The sequence below is a fragment of the Takifugu rubripes genome, chromosome 7, assembly GCF_901000725.2.
Source record: "Takifugu rubripes chromosome 7, fTakRub1.2, whole genome shotgun sequence".
NCBI classification, from domain to species: domain Eukaryota; kingdom Metazoa; phylum Chordata; class Actinopteri; order Tetraodontiformes; family Tetraodontidae; genus Takifugu; species Takifugu rubripes.
In genome coordinates this window covers 4,314,246-4,337,714 of record NC_042291.1, presented here as the reverse complement: position 1 = coordinate 4,337,714, position 23,469 = coordinate 4,314,246, and the positions used below count along the sequence as shown (strand labels likewise).

At 43.3% G+C, this 23,469-nt stretch overlaps 3 protein-coding genes across 6 annotated transcripts in view; 1 reads left to right on the top strand and 2 right to left on the bottom strand.

Annotated features, from left to right (window-relative positions):
• Window positions 1-11,354, bottom strand: part of tg (thyroglobulin) — an 18,144-nt gene extending 6,790 nt beyond the window's left edge. Inside the window, exons 1-27 of the mRNA XM_029838522.1 lie at window positions 11,119-11,354; window positions 10,632-10,787; window positions 10,329-10,488; window positions 10,129-10,235; window positions 9,823-9,966; window positions 9,528-9,710; window positions 8,937-9,436; window positions 8,483-8,858; window positions 8,257-8,289; window positions 7,936-8,160; window positions 7,656-7,742; window positions 7,365-7,442; window positions 7,004-7,101; window positions 4,789-4,900; window positions 4,486-4,647; window positions 4,213-4,404; window positions 3,855-3,982; window positions 3,533-3,686; window positions 3,240-3,398; window positions 3,023-3,166; window positions 2,768-2,932; window positions 1,099-1,203; window positions 909-1,018; window positions 635-740; window positions 361-564; window positions 89-259; window positions 1-9 (exon numbers count right to left, since the gene is read on the bottom strand). The exon at window positions 1-9 is cut by the window's left edge and continues 78 nt beyond it. Coding sequence (XP_029694382.1) covers window positions 1-9; window positions 89-259; window positions 361-564; window positions 635-740; window positions 909-1,018; window positions 1,099-1,203; window positions 2,768-2,932; window positions 3,023-3,166; window positions 3,240-3,398; window positions 3,533-3,686; window positions 3,855-3,982; window positions 4,213-4,404; window positions 4,486-4,647; window positions 4,789-4,900; window positions 7,004-7,101; window positions 7,365-7,442; window positions 7,656-7,742; window positions 7,936-8,160; window positions 8,257-8,289; window positions 8,483-8,858; window positions 8,937-9,436; window positions 9,528-9,710; window positions 9,823-9,966; window positions 10,129-10,235; window positions 10,329-10,488; window positions 10,632-10,787; window positions 11,119-11,287 — 4,237 coding nt within the window. The 5' untranslated portion in view covers window positions 11,288-11,354. The remainder of the gene's footprint in view (window positions 10-88; window positions 260-360; window positions 565-634; window positions 741-908; window positions 1,019-1,098; window positions 1,204-2,767; window positions 2,933-3,022; window positions 3,167-3,239; window positions 3,399-3,532; window positions 3,687-3,854; window positions 3,983-4,212; window positions 4,405-4,485; window positions 4,648-4,788; window positions 4,901-7,003; window positions 7,102-7,364; window positions 7,443-7,655; window positions 7,743-7,935; window positions 8,161-8,256; window positions 8,290-8,482; window positions 8,859-8,936; window positions 9,437-9,527; window positions 9,711-9,822; window positions 9,967-10,128; window positions 10,236-10,328; window positions 10,489-10,631; window positions 10,788-11,118) is intronic.
• A 1,655-nt stretch (window positions 11,355-13,009) lies between these two features.
• cmtm6 (CKLF-like MARVEL transmembrane domain containing 6) lies at window positions 13,010-18,504 on the bottom strand. 2 transcript variants are annotated; one of them, XM_003965758.3, is made up of 6 exons: window positions 18,380-18,504; window positions 16,786-16,800; window positions 16,591-16,714; window positions 14,467-14,643; window positions 14,072-14,170; window positions 13,010-13,982 (listed from the first exon to the last, which is right to left on the bottom strand). In XM_003965758.3, exons 2-6 carry the CDS (start codon window positions 16,788-16,790, stop codon window positions 13,809-13,811), a joined length of 579 nt encoding a protein of 192 aa, XP_003965807.3. In that variant the 5' UTR covers window positions 16,791-16,800; window positions 18,380-18,504; the 3' UTR covers window positions 13,010-13,808. The 2 variants fall into 2 exon arrangements, with proteins under 2 accessions (XP_003965807.3, XP_029694971.1); XM_029839111.1 differs by having other exon boundaries at window positions 16,786-16,797; window positions 18,380-18,493.
• Window positions 18,505-20,542: 2,038 nt separating this feature from the next.
• The window catches only part of LOC101073593 (copine-4-like), a 28,015-nt gene continuing 25,088 nt past the window's right edge, over window positions 20,543-23,469 (top strand). For all 3 annotated transcript variants that reach the window (XM_029839343.1, XM_029839342.1, XM_029839341.1), the window contains exons 1-2: window positions 20,543-20,691; window positions 21,976-22,167. In XM_029839343.1, the coding sequence (XP_029695203.1) occupies window positions 21,997-22,167 (171 nt within the window). In that variant the 5' untranslated portion in view covers window positions 20,543-20,691; window positions 21,976-21,996. The remainder of the gene's footprint in view (window positions 20,692-21,975; window positions 22,168-23,469) is intronic.

The following is a 23,469-nucleotide window of genomic DNA, read 5'->3' as shown; positions in this document are numbered from 1 at the left end:
CTGTGTCTGCTAGAGAGACAACAGAAGACAGAAAGTTATCAACAGGAAGTTGACAACACTGCCTGATTCAGCCTGAATAGTGTCTTACTGATTGTGAACATTTGTCCTCCAAAGTCAAACACAAAGCTCTTCTGCTGCTCGTTGTATTGTAGTCCTGCACCACAGATACGATTTGCTGTTCCCTGTCCAGTTACATCCCAGTCCTGTTCCTCACACATCAACACTGACGGAGATCTCAGCCAACCACAGAACAGGGAACCTGGAAGTGTCCTAAGTTCATCATTCTCATTCATGTGTTCATTCATTTTATTTCCGACCAGGTTTGTCATCAAATGCAAACATATTCCCATGGTAGCTAACCTGACATGAGGCTGTTCTGGTTGATGATGTATCCATGGCAACATTTGTCATGATGGCAGGTATCCTGACAAAACCGGTGGACGTCAGAGAGCGAAGTCTGTCTTGACGAAAACACCTGAGTCCTGAATACACCTGATAGCACCTTCATCATCTTCATCTTCAGATACATCTGTTGTTGTTGCCATGATGATGTAAACTCTACCCCTGACACAAAGAAACACACTTGGGTATTATTCTCCTACTGCTGCATATCTAGTTGCTATGGTAACTCTACCTTTCTTCTTGATGACCAGTAGATCTGAAGCTCTACCCTTCACTCTGGGAAAACAGCTTAGCCAATCAGAGTGCTCAGCCTGAAGATTACCCAGAAACCCTCTGGTCTGAAACAACCACATTTATCATGATAATAAAACATGGCAATAAAATATAGAATAAAATATTTGATTTAAAACAAACAAATGAATATATTTCATTTTCCATCAAACAAATCTATGAGAAAAAATAACTAAATATGAATGACCGAAATTTGAAAAAAAAAGTGTGTGTACCTGCTGGGAAGTGTTGCAGTGTGTGTTTACAGTGTGTGTGCTGTAGAGTTCACACTGGCTGTGTAGGTTGAACAGCGCTACATGGTGGCAGGAAGGTTCAGCTGAACAGGCTGATTCCGAGAGGAGAGAACATATGAGCAAAACACACCGAATACCTGGAATATGACTGAAACATCACTGAGAGTGTTACCATGGAGACAAGTGCTGAGGTCAGCGGTCAGGGTTCGCAAGACTTCAGCGTCATCAGCGTTGACGATCACATCTGATCCAGAAACAGCCTGAAATCTTCTGAAAACTGTATACATACACACACAGACACACATGCAAACACACATGCAGACATACAGTTTGTTCATCTGTCCCATACTAAAATCAGATTTCTGAAATTCTTTTTGTTAGATTCTATCTAATATTAATTTTCTAATTATTCTGTCTAGAATTAATTGAAGTTATGCTCCAGAAGAGGTTCTCCCAGATTCCGAGGGAGGCTGGGGACATTGAGTCGGAGTGGTCCATGTGGGGGAAACAACCCTGAACATGGTGGTGGGCACCAGAAGTAAGGGATGCCAACAAGCTGGAGAAGGAGTGCTATCAGTCCATGTTGGCCTGTGAAACTCCCCAAACAGTGGACAGGAACGAGCGGGTCAAAAAGGCTGCAGTTTGGGCTGTCCTGGAGGCAAGAACTCAAGTCTGGGAGGAATTCTGGGAAGCCACGGAGAATGACTATCGTCAGCCTCGAAATCATTTGGGCAAACCATCAGGAGTGGGAAGCAGCAGTCTGCCAATGCTGTCTATTGTGGGGATGGGGACCTTCTAAAAGATTAGGATTAAAGGGACAGCACTGGACTGGTTTGCGTCATATTTATCAGACAGACACCAGTTTGCTCTTGTCAGAGGCATTCCCTCTTTAAACAGTAGGGTTAGCTGTGGAGTTCCACAAGGTTCTGTTGTTGGACCAATCCATTCATTTTGTAGATGCTTCACTTAGGGAACATTATTCGGCTGCATGGAATAAATTTTCATTGCTATGCTGATGACACTCAGTATATTTCTCCATGAAACCAGAGGAGACAGAGCAGTTAATGAAGCTCTCATTGGCTGCCCATTAAATTTAGAATAATTTTTAAAATTCTTCATCAGAAGCCAAGCTCCATCCTACCTGAAGGAGCTAATGACACCTTAAAATGCCAATAGATCACACCGATCTCAGAATGCTGGTCTACTTGTGGTCCTCACTATCTCTAAAAGTAGCAATGGGGGCTGAGCATTTAGCTACCAGGCCCCCTGCTGTGGAACCAGCTCCCTGTCCAGGTACGGGAGGCTGACTCCATCGCTACTATCAGATCAGGCTTCAAACATTCCTCTTTGAAAAAGCTGATAGTACAGTAATTCTGTAGTTCCAGTTATCCTAGACAGGCTAATTATCATGTTTAGAGGATCGTCTTATTAGGTTAACATTTCAGTTATGCTGCTATAGGCCGAGGCTGCCGGGGTCCAGAAACATGATCACCTGACATAGTTCTGTCACCCTGCGGGTCCTCTCTTCTCCTCTTTTTTCTCCTCCCCATTTGTGGCAATTTTGTGTTGGTTATAATTTGGTTATATTTAATAATTGTCCAAACCGAGATTGATACCACTGTCCTTGGTTTTCATCCCTGGAAGATGAATGTGTTGGTCGCTGTTCTCCCAGTGCTGCGGGGCGTAACACCACAATAACGCATCTATATACCTTCATTTATCTTATTGCATAAACACATGAAACAAACTGCAATACTTTTATTCGGCCTGTTTTTTTCCACATTTTTCATACTGTCTTCATCTGTCAATAAGTACTTTCTGATTAGGCACTGAGCTTTTACCTGAGCACTCTTCATCAGTAAGGGCTTTCTCACTATTGCTCCAGTCAAGATCCAGCCCCTCACTGCTGACACACCTCCACCTGCCAGACAGGAAGTCAGGTTGTGCTGGTAGGAAATCACCTTTTTCTGAACAACGCAGTCCCCGGCTCTGACAATCTGTGACACCTGAAGTAGGTAAAGACAGCAAGAGAAGAGTTCATATCCACGGGCAGGAATTCTACTACATGAAACAATGACTATGTGAAATTAACTCACATTGATTGACAGATGATGCACCAGTAAGGGACGATCCCCTGGGACACTTGTGGCAGAAGTCTCTTCCTTCCTGATCCTGATAGGTCCCCTGTGGACAGAGAGCACACCCCCCCTCCGTGGACAGTGTCCCAGCAGGACATATGACTAAGAGAAAAGAGAAAATGCACAGTCATTGTTTGTCTGTTGAGTCAGTGCCTGCCACTGGACCAACACTTACGGCAGCCTGCACCGCTGAGATCGAGACGGTAACCACGGGAACAGCCCAGACTTGGTGATTTTACTGAAACCAGCTTTGGTTTTGAAGCCAGCATCGACTGGATGTTACCCATAATGTCCCGAATACCACGCAGAAGGCTGGAATCATTCAGAAACTGACCTAATGAGAAGGTGGCAAAAGAATGCATGTTCCCCCATAATACGATAATGATACATTGTTTTTTTGTTCTGTGAGTCAACAAAAGCAGCAGCCATCTTTGAGACAGTTTTATAATGTTGGTTTTGTTTGCTTACTGAAGTCTTGGAGGTTAGGGAGGTCAGATGTTGCCAGATCAGACACCTTGGCACTCCAGGTGACCATTAACATCAAGTCTGTGATGCCGTTGTCACACTGCAGATGCACCGATGAGGCATCGCACAGTGACACCGAGCGACCAGACGCAGGAAGCTACACATTGATACATTAAGTGTACATAGAGTAAATACAGCAAATACAAAGTGAAGAAGCACCTAGGATAAGAAGTGATCTGTCTTCAGAAACTCTTCTCCTTACTTTATAGAATAGAGTAAATGACACATTTGTTGTTTTATCGATTGCACTACCAGTAATATTCACCTGTGCAGAACAGAGACCTCTGCTGGTCATCAGGTGTAAAAATGTAGATTTGAGGCTGCTAATGTGAGAGCAGGCTGAAGGTAAAGACCAGAGCTGAGAAGATGAGAGCAACTGTAGAGGCTGAGACACTGCGCGCGCACACACACACACACACACACACACACACACACACACACACACACACACACACACACACACACAGACACAGACACACACACACACACACACACACACACACACACGCACACATACGCACACACACACACACACACATACGCACACAGGTTAGTCGTTAGTTGTTCATGTTCATGAAGTTTGACTTATTATAGTTGCAAAACATTTGACTGTTGCATCTCACTTTGACAAGCTCCGCCCAGAGGTTTGTGTTTGCCATCCCATTGATGACTTTTTGTATCACAGACAAAATTGCTGACAGGAAGTGCATTCTGGTAACCACGGTGACACATTAGGTTGCAACTTTGAGAGCTGTTTGCTGTTGGCAGGCACACCAGTGTACCATGGGTAATGGTGGGGGTGGGACAGAAAGGAGCTGTGGGAGGGAAGAACAGTTGTCAGCCTTGTCTCAGTGAGGTCTGGTCTGACACCCAGCAGGGTCTGGTCAAATACTTACAGTCACATGATGGCACCTGTCCCAGCTGACGACGAGTCCGTGTGCCACTCACTTCCTGCCCATCTTCAGACACGCACCAACAGGAATTCATGTCACATTGCAGTGGTTGGAAAGAACCGTCGGATTTACACTGGAAAGCCAGCAGCTGGCACCTGCTGGGACCTGAACACACCGCAGTGTTTAGAGTGACAGTGAACACACCACAGACAGAGACAGAAGGGGGAAGACACAGGAAGAGGGAGGGAGAACATCAGAGTGGTGGAAGAGAGATAAAGATTTTTTTTTAAGTGTGTGTTTGTATACATGTCAGCTGTCCTCCTGGACTCAATGTTGCCATCTGTATCTGCTCTCCATTCTGAGGATTCACACACCAGCCTGCATCGCCCCCTGTCTGCAGAACTGAGAACTTACCATCCTGAAACACACAAAACCAATGGTGTTGGTAGGAGTGTGTACTGGTAGCCGGCGAGGTACCAGTTCACCTCTTGTGCACTGTTGAGGTGCTCGTGAGCTGCGCCCTGTCTGGAATGCTCTGTGCTCTCTCCCTCGAACCCCTCCTCTCGAGGATTCATGCAAAACATTGCTGGCCTGATTTTACCTTCTATTAGCAAAAAATAGTTCTATCTGCCTACGCAGATGATGTCATAGTAATGGTGTCTCGTCAAAAGAATGTGGATGTTTTAGTTAATTTAACTGTTTTATTCAATCAAATCAAAGCCACCAGCCCTGGCGGTTGGCAGGTGGACAAATGGTCTACCAGTCCTTCCCCAAAATCTGGCCTGGAGGAAGGACAGCTTAAAGTACCTTTGTGTTTTTATTGGAGATGAGGCAACAGTAAAAAGGAATTGGATTGAGACAATTGAAAGAATTGAAGGCAAAATTCAAAAATGGACGTGGCTTCTCCCCCGCATGTTGTACAGAGGTAGAAATCTTGTCCTTAATAACCTGGTGGCCTCTGTGCTGTGGCACCAACTTAATTGCTTGAAGCCCCCCTCAGGGTTGTTGGCTCAAATTCAGACAAGAGTTCTTCTGGAATTGCATGCATTGTGTCCAGCGGGGATGCTGTACCTGCCTAGAGAGGAGGGAGGGCAGGGTCTCATCCACCCGGCCAGCAGGACCGCCACCTTTAGAATTCAGTTTGTCCAGAGGTTTTTAACAGGGCTAACAGATCTAACATGGAGAGATGTGGCCAGGTGTGTCTTCAGACAGGTGAATAACTTGGTAATGGATGACGCTCTGTTTTTAACCGACTTTAAATTCGTCAAAGTGAATGGGCTACCTCTTTTTTATTAAAGTGTTGTTAAGGCACGGGTCCTAAGGGAACCTGTAGTGCACAGAGCCATGCTGAATGTCTCCAACAAGCCACGCCTAGACTGATGGCAGCACTGTGTGGACCCGGATGGTGGTTCTGGAGCACATAGTGGCCTCGGCTGGTCCGGACCTCACGGGCTCAGAGGCTGTGGGCTCTCTGTTGGTTATCCGCTCTGTCCAAGCAGCCGAAGGTGTGCTGCAACTGTGGAGGAACAGGCTCAGTGCAAGGGAGAGGCATCTTCTCGTGGACTACAGCCGGGGGACCGGACCAGATGGCGACGATCTCTTCCCAGAGATCGAGCTGGCTGCCCATCTTTGGGGATCTGGGTGGTCCTCTCCTTAGGCCAACAAAGGTATTCTTCCTGCACGCAGTGGACAAGGAACCCTGGAACTGTGTCAAGGTACTGAACAGGAGAGGACTGTCCAAAAGAAGCGCCAGTGTGTGGCCTGACCGGTTGGGAGGGGATAGAGCCCATCCCTGCTGGAAGGTGCTGTACAACCCACCCCTGAGGGAAAGGACGGGGGACCTCCAGTGGAGGATCTTGCATGGGGCCGTTGCCATGAACATTTTTATCTCTATCTCTGAATCCTGCTGTCTCAGACCAGTGCCCATTCTGCTCCGTCCAAGAGACAGCGTTTCACGCTTACAGTGAGTGTGAAAGACTCCCTGTGCTTTTTAATGTTTTAAAGGGTGTTTTAAATGGCTTTAATGAAACGTTTTCTATTAGAAACGGAGCAGGGTACAAGAAAACTGTTCGGAATAAGTGGCAGCTCCTTAATTTTATTTGGGGTGAGGCCAAGATGGCAATTTACATTTCTAGAAAAAACAAAATAGAAAAAAAAAGGAGATTGCGAAGCCGCCTCTGTGTGGCGCTGTAACATCCGGTGCAGGCTGAGGCTAGAGGTGGGGTTTTATGAAATGATGAATGACCTAGGTCAATTCTGTGACACATGGTGTCACAAGAGTGTACTTTGCACGGTTGCCAAAGACCAATTGCACATCTCCTTCAGGAGTAACTGCATTGCTGCTTTTATTTATGTGTATATGTGTTATCATTATTGTGTTTTAAACAGGGTGTTTGTGTCCCTGTGTAATTGTAAATAAAGTGTTTTTTGTAAAAATCCAAAAATCTTCTTCTTCAACATCAGGGTTTATTCACATAAAATTGCAGGTGTGTGAACAGTGAGCTTGTATGTGCATTCCTACCTCTTCACACTGTGGGCTGTAGGATCTACTGTGGTCAGAGGATTTCATCCAACCAGAGAGAAGCATCTGTGCATGAGCCCTCTGGCACTGAGTCAAACCTATCACGAAAAGGAAGCGTGTCTGTGTCTGGGTACACGCTACATAGTGACAACTACAATATTCATTTTACTTGCAAATTAAGGACATTTTGGAAGGTGAGCAAGTCATTTTTACTGTTTCTCACAACTTCAAAGGACGCTTCATGGTTAAGACTTGCTTTAAAGTTAGAACTGGGTTTTTATTAAGCTTAGAGGAAGGAACTACTGAATGCATGAGGGAAATAAGAGGTCTGATAAGGACACGAGTACAGGTGTTAGCTCACATCTGGGAAGGTGGTCTGAACGACTGGTCAGTGAATCAGGGATGTATTCTCCATCTTCATCTACACACCAACACTGACCTACACACAAGCGCAAACACACACGAACATTTGCGTTCAAACAGTCCTTCTCTTTGAAAACTGTCACAAATCAAAGTTTTATTTTAATATATTTATGCTTGTTTTGTATTTTATCTTGTATGTAAATTGAGCTTAAAAACCTTAGAAGGCACCATAAATAATTGATTAATATTTATATTTGTGGCTGAAAGAGAGTGAGTGAGATGGAGAGACCTGTGCTGTGGAAACACTGTCTGTTGAGCCAGTTTCCGTCACCATCACACTGTGGCAGGAACGGCTCATATGAACGACGGTGAACAACTGCAAACAAAGGACATCATCGTTTCTTTTCATTAACTAGAGATCAGAATGTTAACGCTCTATGGTTTCTTGAGTGTCATCATAAACTTCCTTTTCTGATGCGAAATGTTCAAGATGTCATCAACCATAATCATTTTCTCAGATTTCTGCTTCTAATTGTTTTCCTCTTTCTACCATGTTCCTGCTGACTCACGGGAGAAAGCAGCCAATTGGAGTGCAGATCTGGAGTGGCTCAACAGTCTGTCGGTGATCCACTGCCCTTCTTCTGTTTGGTTTATCTCATCTAAGGTCAGCGGGGAAATGTCAGCTAGAAGGAATTCATATTCCAAAGGATGGATAGAGGAGTTAGAGAGGTTGAGGATACTCTTCACTTCATTTCTGAATGCTGTGACCTTGGCCAAAGCTCCAGAGCAGCTTCCTGTGGGTTAGAATGGCTAATTGGTTAGCAGTTCATTAGTGCCAGGAAGAAACAGATGTGTCACTTGTTTGCTTGATGAGTAAAAGGGAATCTGACCTGTGGAGGAAGTTTGACTCAAGCTCTCTGGACCTGAAACAAACAGAACAACAATATGAGCAACGATCTGGATGCGTTTTTCTGCTTCATGTATGGGCTGGGGCTACAGCTGTCTTGACATGGATGCACGTATTTTCCAGTCAGTGAACAGGATGTGGTACAATCATTTTACAGTCATGTGATGTAGTGAAATGTTTGGTGTGTATTGTATATATGGAGATCTTACAACTGACAGCGCCCCCAGCTGGACTGACATTGTTTCCTTTGGCGTCTACACAAAAGCAGTGTGAGCCGACACACTGTAGCGGCAGGAAGTCTCCATCCTCTGAGCACACTGGAACATAGATCTCAGCTCCGGCTGCCATATTTTTTCTCATGTTCAGAGCGCTCCACTGCTGCCGTTCACAGATAGATGGACATCGAGATGGACGGCCTGCAGTACGGGAGCCTAAAACCTCGTGACCCTGAGAATCGACACACCAGCATTCGCCCGAGTCACACTGAATCTCTTGGAAAGCTCCACTAGGTGTGCAGCGTGGAAGAAAGGTGGCGTGCTTTGTGACATCTTGACCAGAGCAGGAACGCAGGAGAGGAGTGAGAATCTGAAGATTGGAGAGAAAATTCATTTATTATTTATTTTTTTCCATGTCAGCTTACTTGCAGACATTTTTCCAGTTTACCTGCTCAGGAGGGAGGAGACTGCTATGACCTTGCAATGCAACCTTCAGGCTCGAAAGGAAGGCCGGGTCTCCAAGAACTCTCCTCACAGACTCAACAAGGACTCGGTTCTCCTGAAGGCTGTCACCCTTCCCAGAGACCCAGTCTCGAACAAATGTCCCTTGGCTCCCCAACACTCCGCTAAAGTTAGAGGATGCAATTTCTTTCAGGAATTTCCCACCAAACAGGTTTTCATTGAGCCGCTGGGGGGAGGAGTGAGACAGAGCTCGCAGAGCTCCACCCACTGTGCGAAAGAGACCATCTACTACTTCAACCAGTTGGGACAGAAAGGGAGGTAATTCTACCTCCACTGGCAGAAGATCTCTGAGGGTCTGAAGAAGGGAATTACAAGAGGTTTGACTCCTGTCAGAGATGGAGGTCTGGAGAGGCACAGCAACAGAACCAGAAAGCAAGTGGAAGAGCGCTTGGTGGCGCCTAGCAGGACAGCTATCAGGACCCAGCTCTGTCAGATTAAAGGAGCACCAAATGAGGAGAGTCACTATATTTGATGAATATGACAAAAACCATACCAGCACCAGGTTTAGGACACTCACTGCAGTCCAGGAGTGCTTGCTGTCGTGTGCCAGGAAGTTCCTGTCCTGTGTGATCAACACACCAGCACTGCCCCCCCTGCTGACACTGTCTGGTGGTGAAGGCTCCTCCAGGCTCACAGGAGGGAATATAAACACTGTGAGCTTCAGTTGCTGCCCACCGCTCTTCTTCACAAGGAGACGGACCTGTAGGAAACATGCTCAGTTTCAAGTTCAGAGTTTCAGACATGAGGTGAAACAAGTGTCATTTATTGCTGCTGAACACAGATGTTAGCATCAGTTTGAGTGCAGTGATTACATCTGAAGCGCCCTGTGATGCGGAGGCGAACAGCCAGCATCCTCCTCTGAAGGACTCTGTAGATGTTGCTCTGAGCAAAGGAGCGAACGGGGGGATGAGCATCAAATGCCGAGTCGTACACATCAGATAGGAGAAGCTCCACCCCTGTACAGGTGGGACATCGTTAGCATCTTCATTAGTATCATGATTATAATTTTCATGACTGAACTCAAATAATGCAAATTGTTTCAGTGTCAAGTGGTTGGATGGGAAGTCACAACTGTAGAAGATGGAACAAGGTGGCCATCCTGGCTGAGGTCAGTGTACCTGTGTTATGCATCTCTCTCCCACGACTATCAGAACAGAAGCAGTAGGATGAAACTGTTGGGAACAACTTCCTGAAACCACTGAATGTCTCAAAGGCTTCTGGGAAGCTGAAATATACATTCAAACACACTTCAGCCAATTAAAATAACAGATAGGTGCATGACAAAATCAGAGGCAGGTGTGTCATACAGATAAGTCACCTGTTGAAAACAGTCATCATGTCAAGTTGGGTGCCAGTAGTTGTATTAATGAAGACACACTGGACTGGAAGGAAACTGCCACTTCCATCACACTGAGGAGGAGTGTGGGGGGTGGAGCTATGGAGGAGACTTCTTGATCTGACCTCACAGCTCCCAGGACCTACAGGTCAAAGGTCATCGGGTGTGGTTGGACCAGGAATGAGGCCTGTCCTTTCTTTACTACTCTCCCTTATCTCATTGTGCTATTTAATACCAGCATTTCATGCAGTAATAATATGATGCTGTAGCCGTGGGAGTACTCACAGCGTGATGGTCTCCCATTCTGTCTTGTACCATAGAGCTCCATCCCATTCTGGTCAACACACCAGCACTGCCCCCTGCTGTGGTCACACTGAACCTCTTCAAAGAGTCCTGAGGGTGAACACTTCAGAAGAGACTGCAGCTGACAGGGAGACACACCTGTACATACACCATCAGGTGCATGATATAATAAAACGTTACACTCATATTGCAGGGATGGAAACGCTAATGGTGGTGGTGGTATTGGGAGTGTTGTGTGTAGTTTTGACCAAACAACAAGCATTCTTGTTAATACCAGTTTCCTAAATGACACAATGGCAGCCTTGCCCCCCCCCCCACCCCAATAATGTCAAAATGTACTATTTATTAGGCCCTGACTCGGCCAGTTTTGAAATAAGATATTTGCCCTTACATATCACACATGTCACATCATTATTAATGACAACAGAATGACATTAATATGAATGACTATAACAGTTGTTGGTCTCACAGAGTGGAGCTGAGCCGTTGGTTCGAGTCCCAGGCACCTCTTGACCATCACCATCTACACACCAACACTCTTGACCACCCATACTGCATTGCAGTGGTCTGTACACACACGCACGCACACACACACACACGGAGTTACACACCACCGAAAGAGAGCTAGAAATAGACATGTTGCAGACACACACCTGAACTTGCCGTCTTCTGCGCACTGAGGAACATTACCCTGTTGCTTAGCAACAGCCTCACTCCGTAACAGCTCACATGGGCTAAGACTGTCTGATTGCAGACTGTACTCTGAATAACAGGGGAAAATGACATCTTCAGCATAGTGGGACATCACTTACACTCATGATTAAAAACAGAGAGAGAGAGAGACGCCAGATAAGGCATGCTTAAACATCACTGTCCTACGAGTCTTCACATTATAAGTGCATATTTACACTTTTACACTCATGGCAACATAACCATTCTGGATGAATAAATAATCAGTCATGTACAATCATACACTCAAGAGACAGTGGCTTCTCAACTTGGTCATGGACACCTTAACCCATGCCTAATTCTGGAATCAAACTTGTTACCTGTGAGTTACTGGAGTGATCGCTGGACCATTGAAACTACAGCTGCTCTGAATGGTGTCAGATTTGGAAAATAAATAAAATAAAATAAAATAAATGCACATAGGGGTTCACTTACCTGAAGATCTGCCCTGCAGCAGCTCTGGCCAACAGACCAAAACCCAGGTGATGTGCAGCAACCAGGCCATTGTATCTGTGGTGACCACGACAAACAGCTCTCTTTTTATAAAGCATCAAAACTGCTGAGTCATTGTGTTGAGGAGCACATTCATCTTCTAACTCCTCACCCATGTACTTGTCTGTCCATCATGGTGGAACTGCAAGTACTCGAGCCCAATTGAAGAGAGGCCTGCTGTTTGAGGACTTGTGAATGTCAGCTGATGCGCATCCAGATGAAGCATTTGTTTTTACAGCTAAATCATTTCACATGAGGACCAGGTCTGACCCAAGAACCAACTGTACGACTCGGCATTTGGGGCCAGTGTGGAAAATGATCCTCAGTTGGTCCAACCACAAAAGATACATTTCAAAGATACATTTCAAAAAGGCCCATTTCTAATGTCCCAACCTAGACCAGCCAAGCACCTAGAGACAATTTTGACGCCAGATAAATAACAATGAATTGAATGGAACCCCCAAAGCCTCCGCAGGCACGGTGTATCAGTGCTTCTTTAGTGTTTAGAAGAAATGCCACATATGCAGTCAGAATATTGAGATCACTCCAGTGATGTCAGTCATTGGGTCAATCACAGGCCCCAGACTCTGCCACCTGTGCATGAACAGACCTGTAAACAGGCGTATGACAACTAGAAAGTGCAGAAAAATACAGCCCCCTTCACAGTTGGAGGAAAGGTCACTTTGACCGTTGTAGAACACAACCTTCCATTGTCATGCCATAGAGAGCTGGTCCAGGTTTCCTGCTGAATCCAACTAACTGAAGGACCAGTCCAAGAGCTGGTGTAAATCTTTGTGGGCAGGCTGTGAAGGATCATCCTTCTGTGGTCAGAACCGGAAAAATTCTAAAGCTCCCTAAGGGAACATTTTCATGCTCAGCATTTGACAGATGTGTCAGAGCATGTCATCAGAGATTTTTAGATATTTTTTCAAAATTAGTGTGTAAATAGCATGTCAGGCCTTCAGACTGGTTTTATGGACAAAAGGTTGTAAACCCTGATCAAATTTAAATTGGGGTTCACCCGATATGAGAGTCCTCCCATAGTCTCACCTGTGGAGACAATTGATGTAACATGTCTTCAGTAACGTTGACAGTTGTGTTGTATGACATGGACAGATGACCAACAGTTAAAAACCACATGAAGGAAATATTTGGTTTTTAATATTGAGCTAAGAAGATTAGTTTATCTTAAAGACAGAAGTAGCCAATCAATAAGCTAAATAAAATGTGCTTCAAATCAGTTAGGAGGATTTAAAGATAAATGACAGATCTGCTGCTGACATCTTGCCTGCAGTTATCAAGAATGTCAAAGGGAACAGCTTCACCTAGTGGACACATTCACAGTCAGGAATTTACAGCATCACCGAACCATACAGCGACGGGCAACTCTGGTGCTCAAGGGCCGAACTCGAGCCGGGTTTTCTGTCCTACCAGGCAGAAACTACTTTCACCAAGGGGAGTGGAGCTCCAGGCGAACATCATCTACACGTAGGCTAGAAAACCTGGCTTGAATCCAGGCCTCAAATACTGGAGTTGCCCATAAAATACAACTCCAACCTTTAAACACAGGCAACTCCCAATTCAAATTGAACAGCAATACTTTCCATGCAGACACAGGTCACATGATCATTTACATACAGCCCTGCTGCAGACTGACGTGACGGTTATAGTGTGTACAATTAACACTGAAGTTGATATTGATGAGAAAGATGGATAAAGCTGAAAAGATCACAGATGAACACAATGTTGGCTTGAACAAAGTTTTGATTTGATCTTTCAGAATTGCAGTTGATTGGACACCCTCTACTTCAGTCATTTTACACAATTTCTTTATGGTTGAAGAACAGAGCATCCTCAGAGGTGGCATCTGACTCCCCTTTGGTGGCAAGGAAAAGAACCCCAGCTCAGTCGGCATTCAAACACACAATGCGAAAACTCTCATACTGCTTCAGCAGTCGGACTATTGAGCTGCTCCTTCTCTGGAGGAGTCGCCTGGGCTGCTGCCATGCCATTACTCAGCTGCTCCTTTGTGTTACTGAAGGGGGAACCACGAGTCTTCAGGAACAACAGGATGTCAGCGATAAAGAACATTGACACCACAAAGCCGAACACCTGTGGGAGCAGAAGAACAAAGATGAAGTTTAGCAAAAGGATCAGGAACAACAAAGGCAGCGCAGAGAAATGAATGTGAAGGTTCTGACCACAGCGCTCAGCTCCAATGGTGTTCTACTGTTCAGTGCGGCAAGAACGATGGAGGAGATGATGAAGAAGAAAGCAATGCTTGCAGAGTACACAAAATCCTGGAAGAAAAGAACTGTTAGCATGGCTCACAGGCTGTTAACTAAGCATTACTGACATCTTTTCATCAGTTAAAATGCTCTTGCATGTCTCACTGGTTGAAAACTATAGTAATAAAAACAAAACATCTTCCAATATAATTTACTGATAAACAAACATGTGGCCATGAAAATTCCTCCCCTTATTTTTCCAGTTTTGTTTGTCATTGATTACCAGCTTTATGTAAAGCTACTGTGAATCGAGACTCATACTCAGCATACTCTATATTTGAAAGCTTGAGGAGTGACAGCACACTTACTATGCACGGCCAACAGGTGATGCTCATCCACGTGTGAAGGGGTGTGGCCAGGAGGACGACAAGCAGCAGTGTGAATAGAAAGGCTGCGCAGCTGACAAACTCGAAGAAGTAGAGGGCAGTGCAACTGATACAAATGCTGACCAGCTCCTCCAGGACAAAGGCCACCAAGGACAGAAGCTGTCAAGGACATCAGGAACCGGGACATTAGTCACATGACCTGTACAATTCACTAAATTGTGTCTTCAACAATTAGAACACGACTGATATTTTCATCATAATTAGGATTTTGTGTCGAGGGCATCATCTGAATAACTCCTGTCTGAAAGATCTGGTGTTTCTTTGTGTCCTTTGTGTCCTGTGCCACTTTGTCATTTCCACAAAAGGTGTGAATGGGAACAAAACTGCATTTGTCTCAGCCCTGTGTTTTCTGGCATAACAATATAAGAGATACAAATATAGGAGACATAAAAATAAAATAAAAAGCAGAACATGTTGTACATGTATACGTGTGCGTCCAAATCAACTTTAAAGTGCACTGCAATGACCCGAAGCAACCAAATGTTATCCATGGTGTGAAATATTATTTTTGAGAATGAAGGTGCATTGCATATCCTGGAGTGGAGTGTTTATGGTGGGGAGTTAGTGGAAGTTTATCACGTGATGCTTCAAAATTCTGACAGCTTGGGGAGAAGCTGTAGCAGAACCTGGCTGTGCCGTTTCTGAAGCTACAGAGTAGAGTGCAAAGGTTATGGGAGAGTCCTTGATGGCAGACGATCTGAAAAAGTCCTGTATGGGAGGGAGGGAGGGAGGAGAGAGAGATGGCAACAAGCCTCTCAGCCATCCTCAGTATGGGCTGCAAGACATGGCGTTCCTTTGACTGAAGGTTCCAGAGCCACGCTGCGCTGCCACTGGTCAGGATGCTTTCTACAGTGTAGCGAGCACAGAATCTCCTCCGACAGGTGAAAACTCTGCAGCATCTGATCGCTCTCAGGATGCAACAGGAGCTGCTGATGATTCCCAGCAACCTGCCCCAGCTTTGCATGAGGGAAGCATCTCCTAGCAGAGCCCCATAGTCTATGGCAGTTCTTTTATTCTCTGGCCTGGGAATCTTTAATCTCTATAAATTATGTGCACTTGTGTCTTTGTGGAGCTTATAATGTTTTATTTGGTCTTAATGACTGTTTTTATTTTAATACATCTCTATACTTAACTGTCAGAAAAGTCAAGATTCATTCAAAATGTGCTTCAAATCAGGAGGATTTAAAGATAAATGACAGATCTGCTGCTGACAGCTTGCCTGCAGTTATCAAGTATGTCAAAGGGAACAGCTTCACCTAGTGGACACATTCACAGTCAGGAATTCACAGCATCACTGTCCAAAGCGTTTGGACAGGCAGGCAGAAACTACTTTCACCAAGGGGAGTGGAGCTCCAGGCGAACATCATCTACACGTAGGCTAGAAAACCTGGCTTGAATCCAGGCCTCAAAGACTGGAGTTGCCCATAAAATACAACTCCAACCTTTAAACACAGGCAACTCCCAATTCAAATTGAACAGCAATACTTTCCATGCAGACACAGGTCACATGATCATTTACATACAGCCCTGCTGCAGACTGACGTGACGGTTATAGTGTGTACAATTAACACTGAAGTTGATATTGACGAGAAAGATGGATAAAGCTGAAAAGATCACAGATGAACACAATGTTGGCTTAAACAAAGTTTCTTTTTTTTTTCATTCTGTTGCAGCAGTTGGAATGTTGAGCTGCTCCTTCTCTGGAGGAGGCGCCTGGGCTGCTGCCACGCCATTACTCAACTCCTTGAGTGAGTTTCAGATCAATTATCAAAAATCAGAGAGCAATGACCTCTACTTCCTCATTCTATCCAAAGGGTCAAAAAAACATCCAGTTGCAATGTTGCAACAAGAAGGGTGACATATGGTCAGATTGATGATGCAGGATTTTCACTTCCTTTCTGCGACTTCCTGCAGTCAGTCCAGAGAGAATGATGGGGGACGGCTGCTGACAGTAAATCCTAACTGGATCTTTCTGGTTCTGTTCCATTTTTGTTGATGTCTACTCAGTCTTGAAAACACCAGCGTGAAGGACGTCGTTGAACTTACCACTTCACACAGCTTGATCCTAAAACGAGTTTGATCCAGATGCTCTGAGGGAATGAGGAACCATGACAGTTTAGGGTTTGATGCAGTTGTAGGCGAGTAAACCTCATTTGTGGGCATGGTGAACCTGAAAATAGAGAGAGCTGGATTAGAACGTCCCACTGTCCCAAAACACCACAGACTCACACTACCGGTTACCTCATTTGATTTCTGCTGTGCTCCATGTGGGACAAGGTACATGAAAATAAAAATAAAACCACTGTATTATTTGGCTGCCTGCAGAACAAAGAAGTACAGTAGTAACAGCTGGAGAGGTGCAGATGCAGATGTGGTCTCCAGCCACACAGACATGTGGTCCTCAACCATAGGGACGTGCAATATGATGTTTATGATCTGACAAAGTGGAATGATCACAGAATCGTCTTCTATATGTTGCACAGTTCTATGTGTGGCAGCTCTATACCACCTGAGAACCCCAATCATTGTGAATTACAGCTAGTGCCATGGACCGTCTCACCAGAAACCCTGATTTGTAGAAAAAGATATGGCTGAATGCAACTGGGGGGGAGTTGGTCCCTTAAAAAAAAAAAAAACCTTTCCTCCATCGTATGGAATTGGTTTGGAGTTCCACCAAATGACGGTGTGCACGTCAGATGGCACTTTTTGTAACCAAATTATAGCAAAGACAACCCTTCATAACTCGCATCTTATATTTTAATTTCATCTCGTGTCAAGAATGAAGAGACATTTCTTTTATTTTGTAAAGCAAATTTAGTTTTGTTTTTAATCAACAATATTGCATCATGCATTGCATCACAAATAAAGTCACACAACTACTGTTTACATAGCGTCTCATTTCGTTGTGGTCATGTGATAAAGGCTCGGTGACAACAACATAACTTCCACTGAAGAAATGTTGGCAAAATTACTCAAATTTAATCTTGATCAGGATATTATTAATCAGGATTTATTATTTTTTGAAAAATTGTGATCTTTTTCTCAATATCACCCACCCAGTCTCAACCACGTGTTCGTTTCTACAGATAAAAAGTTCCTCATAGTTCTGCAACATTTCTACTTAGATGCTACCTACATTTCACACCGCACACGGAGAAAGTTAAGTCGGCTCTGATCAAACCAACCTGATTAAACTCAATCTAAAAGAAAGGAATAATGGACATTTAGGTATGTAGAATCAAAGCGGTCCTTGAACGCACCCTACCAAACAGGTCACCGGTTCAATTCCAATGAACGCTGATGATTAGAAGATTTTAGTGTTGGTTTTGGACGCTTAAAGAAAGGGCTCGTTAAAGATACTAAAAATGAAACTAGTCTGAAACCAGCTTGACACATCAGAGCTGAAGGGCCGAGTGGCTCTTCAGGATCTGCTTATCGAGCGGATAAAAGATTAAAAAAACGTTCGGTTTCGCCCTTCAACTGCTGATCGACGCAGGTGGAGCCAATAAAAACTGATATTAATCAATGACAAGTGCTAAAAGTAATTTGTCTAACTACTAATTTGCAGAGAACCCAACAGTTAAATCCACTGTTCTTCTTCAGCCGTGATTATTGAGCCTTTAAGAAGAATGATTTGTAATCTGACGCTGAATAAAATAAATAACGAGTAAATCAATTACCAATAACGCCAGATTCTGCTTCCCACTTTAATAAAAGTGTTTAACATGGCTCTCTGGCGTGATTACTCTTATGGAAAAATTTAGTTTTACTTTCAAACCGACAGAGTCGCATAGATAACTGGAGTGAGATTAAAGGTGAAAAAGACTGAACTCACGGCTCAACTTTCCAGGCGATGACAACCGAGATGGATCTGTTGCTGCTGCAACTTCCGCATCTGCACCGCGGCACTTTATTCTGACACACGAGTGACTTCCGGACCAAACCGCAAACTATCGCGATATTTCCAGGGGTTAAGACAGGGTAGATATAGACCACGTGATTTGCCAGATTAGATCACGGAAACAAATATGCACCTTAATTCAAACAAAAATGGATCAACGCCTTTTCATATTCAGAATATAGCTGCATTATTTGACTAAAAAAGAAAATTAATATTAAATCACTCATTTAATATCATCATCAATAAGTAAATCAATAAAAATGCATAGAATTCCAATATTCAAGATAGTGTTTTACCATTGAAGCATGTACAGACATCAGGGTGACACTTCCCAGAAGACTGTAGAGCAAGACATACAAATATTAAGGTAACATTTAAAAAAATGTGATATAGAGATGATAGAGAAATGGACTTTTCAGATAAACAACTTATAGGATTCGTTAGGAGGATTTTTGTCATCATGGGTTTTTTACAGAAAATGTTCATCAAACCTATATTTAGGACGAGCACCTTTCCACTGCATGAAAGTACTGCGACATTTTGTCCCGGGTCCAATGACCCTCTAGATGACCTGGTAAATTTGTGTTTCACCTCACCTACAATTTGAAAAGAGTCCCACATATTTCTGATAAATTACCCAATGACGTTGATGTACCGGCTTGTTGTGTTCTGATTTTGTCCCTGGGCAGCATGTCAACAGAGACTGATCTCTGTGGGGCTGAGATTATATAGGAAGAGCTGAGGTAAATTATGGCATACTCGGAAAAAATCCCACCGATCGAGGACTGTTTATATATGTCCAACTTATGTAGCAACATACCTTTTTTTTTATCGAGCATTACAGCACTTTGGCAAGATCACGAGTTATGCGGGCTGTTCAGTATCCGCAGACCAAAGGAGAGATTAGGCGGGAGATCTAGGGCACTGAGCCGGAACAATATTGCTAGTTTCTCCCATGTCAGACGTGATGATTCGATGATAGTTCCTTAAGCCAATAACAAATAGAACAGTCACATGACATGTTTCCACTGCATGGCAGTTGCATCAGGCATGGTGGAGATTGATCAATGTGATTTCATGCAATTTTATGGAAATTGTTTCAGAGTAGAAGAAGGTCTGCTTACTGTATGTCTAAATTCTCCATCTTAAGATGTTAAGATTTAATTTAATTAATGATTCTGGTCCTTTGAGCATAACTGGCTCTACTGACTATCCAGCAAACTCCCACAATGTCCTTGTCGAGTCAGATTTTTTTTTTCTGGTTTCTATTTGGTTTTATTAGTGTTGTATCCTGAGAAACTGATGAAACAGATTATTAATATCATTAAGGACAGAAAAGACTGCTCCAAGTTTGTCAGAAAAGTAATGTATTGTATACACGATGCTGTACATCTACAATCAGAATTTCTTTAATCATAACAAGCCGATTTCTAAAGGAGAGCGCCAAAAGTTCTAGCGCTAAAATTTAAAGCAGAGGAATTGGAAAGACTCCATCCCACTGTCTGTTGGGTCAACAACGTGCGCCCTAAGTAACCACTGAAAACAAAGCTGGAGAGTGTTTCAAAAACATCTGGCCATTCAAAGCTGTCCAACGCATTGAAGCATCTAATCAGAATACATGAATGCTCTCTTTATTTATAACTTACCGGTATATTAATAGTCATATAAAACTGTATAATACTGGTTGCTACCTATTACAGAATGGAGCCATTGGGTTAAGTGTTTTCTCAAAGGCAGAATACCATTTTTCATATATATATTTCAATAGACATATCAACGTTTGTTACTATTTATAAATATCAATTGAAAGTCCATAATTCTGTTGTTTTCCCTTTTTTCATATGCTCTACAGCTTCTATAATTTCCAGATTTTCAAGTGTGTGGTCAATTTAGAATTTGTCTTTGAAACATTTAATACAAAACACTGAACACTAAAGCTGTGCCTCATATGTTCATCCAACAGAAGCTGCTGTGGTCTGCTCCTCACTCGTGTGTGTGTGTGTGTGTGTGTGTGGTGGTGATGGGTGGGGTAGGGGGGTGGGGGGTGGCTATGTGTGTGCGTAGCTTCCACCTCATAAGGCTGACAGTAAGCTGGAGGCTGTTACAGATTCTCCAGCAGACCGAAGAGGAGCACAAGGAGGAGAAGGAGGCAGATCCAGAAGAGAATGAGTTTCTCTGAATGAGAAGCTGATCTCTTAGCAGAAACTTTTCACGTGTCTTGCAGATCTTCTTCTTGCAGCTTTGAGGTGAGGGGCTATGACCCGTCAGTTCTCATCATCAGCTTCATGTTTGACCATCTCTGTGATCAGGACCTTTGCTGATTGGTTTTACGGACTTTTAAGATGAGCACAATGAGGAGAGTTTGTAATTTCATTCACTCATCATTCATTCACTCAACCATCCATTCATCATTCATCATTCATCCTTTATTTAAAGATTCTTCTGTGATGTTGCCTTAACAATGTTCGTGTTCATTAAAGTTTTGTTATTTCTTAATTTTGGTTCTTCTGTTGGATTTCATTTATGCATTGTTACAAAAGGGGTCTGAGAGAAGCCAGCCACCAGAGGGCCATCTATAGGTTTGGGTTTTCATGCTGTCATATTTAACGACACATGTGTGTCTCTCGACTTGTCTCATCTTCTTGACCTCTTTATCCCTTTTGGGGTCACGGGGAGGGTGCATTTATGGGTGAAGGCAGGGTCCACCCCTGGATGATGCGCCAGTTCATTGTAGGGCAACACATATATGTGATGCTTTTAAATTGAACTATTTTCTAAAGAATGAACATTGGTTCTTTTTTTAGAACAAAAGCCACAGTCATTGATGTTTAAAATCTGAAAATCTGTACAATGTTTCATATTTTAATATGCAGTATATATTTGTAAAAATCTCAATATTAAAATGTTAATAATAATTTAACAATTATTGTTTAATCTACCGTGTTATATGGCTGTGCTGCATCTAGGCAGTGAAAACTAAACTTTGGTTTTATTTTTTAAGTGTTTGTTAATGTATATTGTTCCTCTATGACAAACAATGGAATTTGCATTATTAAAGTGTGGACCATCCCGGCCATCATGTGATGGTGGTTGTGAATGATTGAGAAATTTTCGGCGGGGGGGGTGTGTGTCTCAGAACAGCATTAGAAATGGCAAAAATGGCTTTCTCTTAATCCTCCCCATCTGTTGAGTGATGGATTTTTAGCTAAACAAAGATGACTTAAATTTATTTTATTTATTTAAAATAAAGGTTAAAAAAAAGTACAAGATCAGCAAACACAATGATGGAGTTCAACGATAACAGATGTTTTATGTGCAGAAATGCAATGATCATTTCATACTCATGAAGCTTCTACAATCATCACTTTGATCCATTTGAGGGTTTAGTCCCTGGTTTCTGTAAAGCATCTTGAAACACTAATATTAACACTAATATTGACACAAAACAGATCAAATTGAATTGAGGTTAAATAAATCATCAATAAAAGTTTATATTTTCCAAAGAACTTATTAGGCATCCTGATCCACAGAATTCCTGTCCTGCGTCAGCCATGAGTGACATCTACGAATCAGCAGCTAACTCGCTTGGCTTGTTCAGTGGTCCGTATCTGACGAAAGTGGAACTCCAACTGAGCTGTAAAGGCATTCCGGACCGTGATTCTCTGTGCAAACCAGATCCTTGCCTGGTCCTCGCCATGCAGTCCTGTGGGCAGTGGATGGAGGTGAACCACCATGTTATACCTGTCATAGTATCTTACAACATCAAGCAAGTTTAGCTCTGTTTTAGCAAAACATGTCATGTTTTTATGAATTTGAAATTTGATAAATTTAAAGAAACATTTACAAAGACATTTTATGACTTAAAGTTTTCTTTGAGCCAAGCTACCAGTAGTCTAATCAACATCACTACATGTCAGCCTAACACTGGAGCTAACCTGCCTACTAAAGGTGGGGTCATACTTAAAGCAAGACAAGTTTGTCTATCTAGCGCTTCATTCAAGGCAAGTGCTTTACAGGCATAATGAGGCATAACATAAAAACAGATGCAGAGATGCAAATGGAATAGCAAGAAAGGAGTTGAGAAAAGTTAGTGGGTTGTGGTCTGTAAAAACCACCACCAGCCCAGAACCCACAAACACCCCAAAATGCCGCAAAGCCTAAATCAGAGCAAGTGTTTCCTTCTCGATCACTGAATAATTCAGTTGATGTTGTTGGATCGCAATACCTCCTGTATGTAGCTGCCGATCCGCGTGTTCGTTGAATGAAGACTTCGAGAAGTAAAGTACCAATTTCAAAATGTATTTAACAATAGAATCAATTCCAGACACAAATATTACAGAGCTCCGGGCCAGTTCATAACCCTAGCAACAACAGAGTCAATTGTCAGGGCATGAAGTCTGACAAGCTAACTATCCCTTGGCCCAGTCCTTTATAGTCACACACATGCAAATTCACAATGTCCATGCAATCCCCCGCTGAGATGTCCCCGTCCTCTTCCTCCAGTCCCTTTGGTGTTGGTAGAGTTCTTCTCTTCCATTGTTTTCCCAGGCCAGATCCCATTCTTCATGCAAATGTGATCATCATCAACCCCCCTGATGTCCTGTTTACAATGAGTGTTTGACACCCCCTGCCTGACTGGCTCCTGAGATAACAGTAGATCAAACAACAATCCTGCAAATGTCTCTGTTCTTAATTACATTTAGTCTACCTTGCCTAACTTCTAAGGGAAGACAGGAACATATGGTGAAACACATAACAACAAGATAAAGACAATTCTCAACAATCCCCCTTTTGGCCTAGCCTAAGCTAGGCCAATACAAACAATTCATTGACAACTCCTCTTGATGTAATGAAGGATAATAGACGTTTAATCATGGTGCCATCGTCTTTAGATGTTCCTTGATCCGTCCAAGCGTTCTCTGTGAATTACCTGCTGGGGTACATTGATTACAGTAATACCAGTGTTAGGGTTAATGTGTTAGGATGTTAGTATGTTAGGGTTAGGGTTAACATGTAATGTTCGC

Excerpts from the sequence above, each read along its gene's own strand:
- cmtm6 (XM_003965758.3), bottom strand. Across the intron at positions 14,171-14,466 it reads TCACCTGTTGGCCGTGCATA|GATTTTGTGTACTCTGCAAG; the intron begins GTAAGTGTGCTG and ends CTTTTCTTCCAG. Across the intron at positions 13,983-14,071 it reads CATTGGAGCTGAGCGCTGTG|GTGTTCGGCTTTGTGGTGTC; the intron begins GTCAGAACCTTC and ends CTGCTCCCACAG.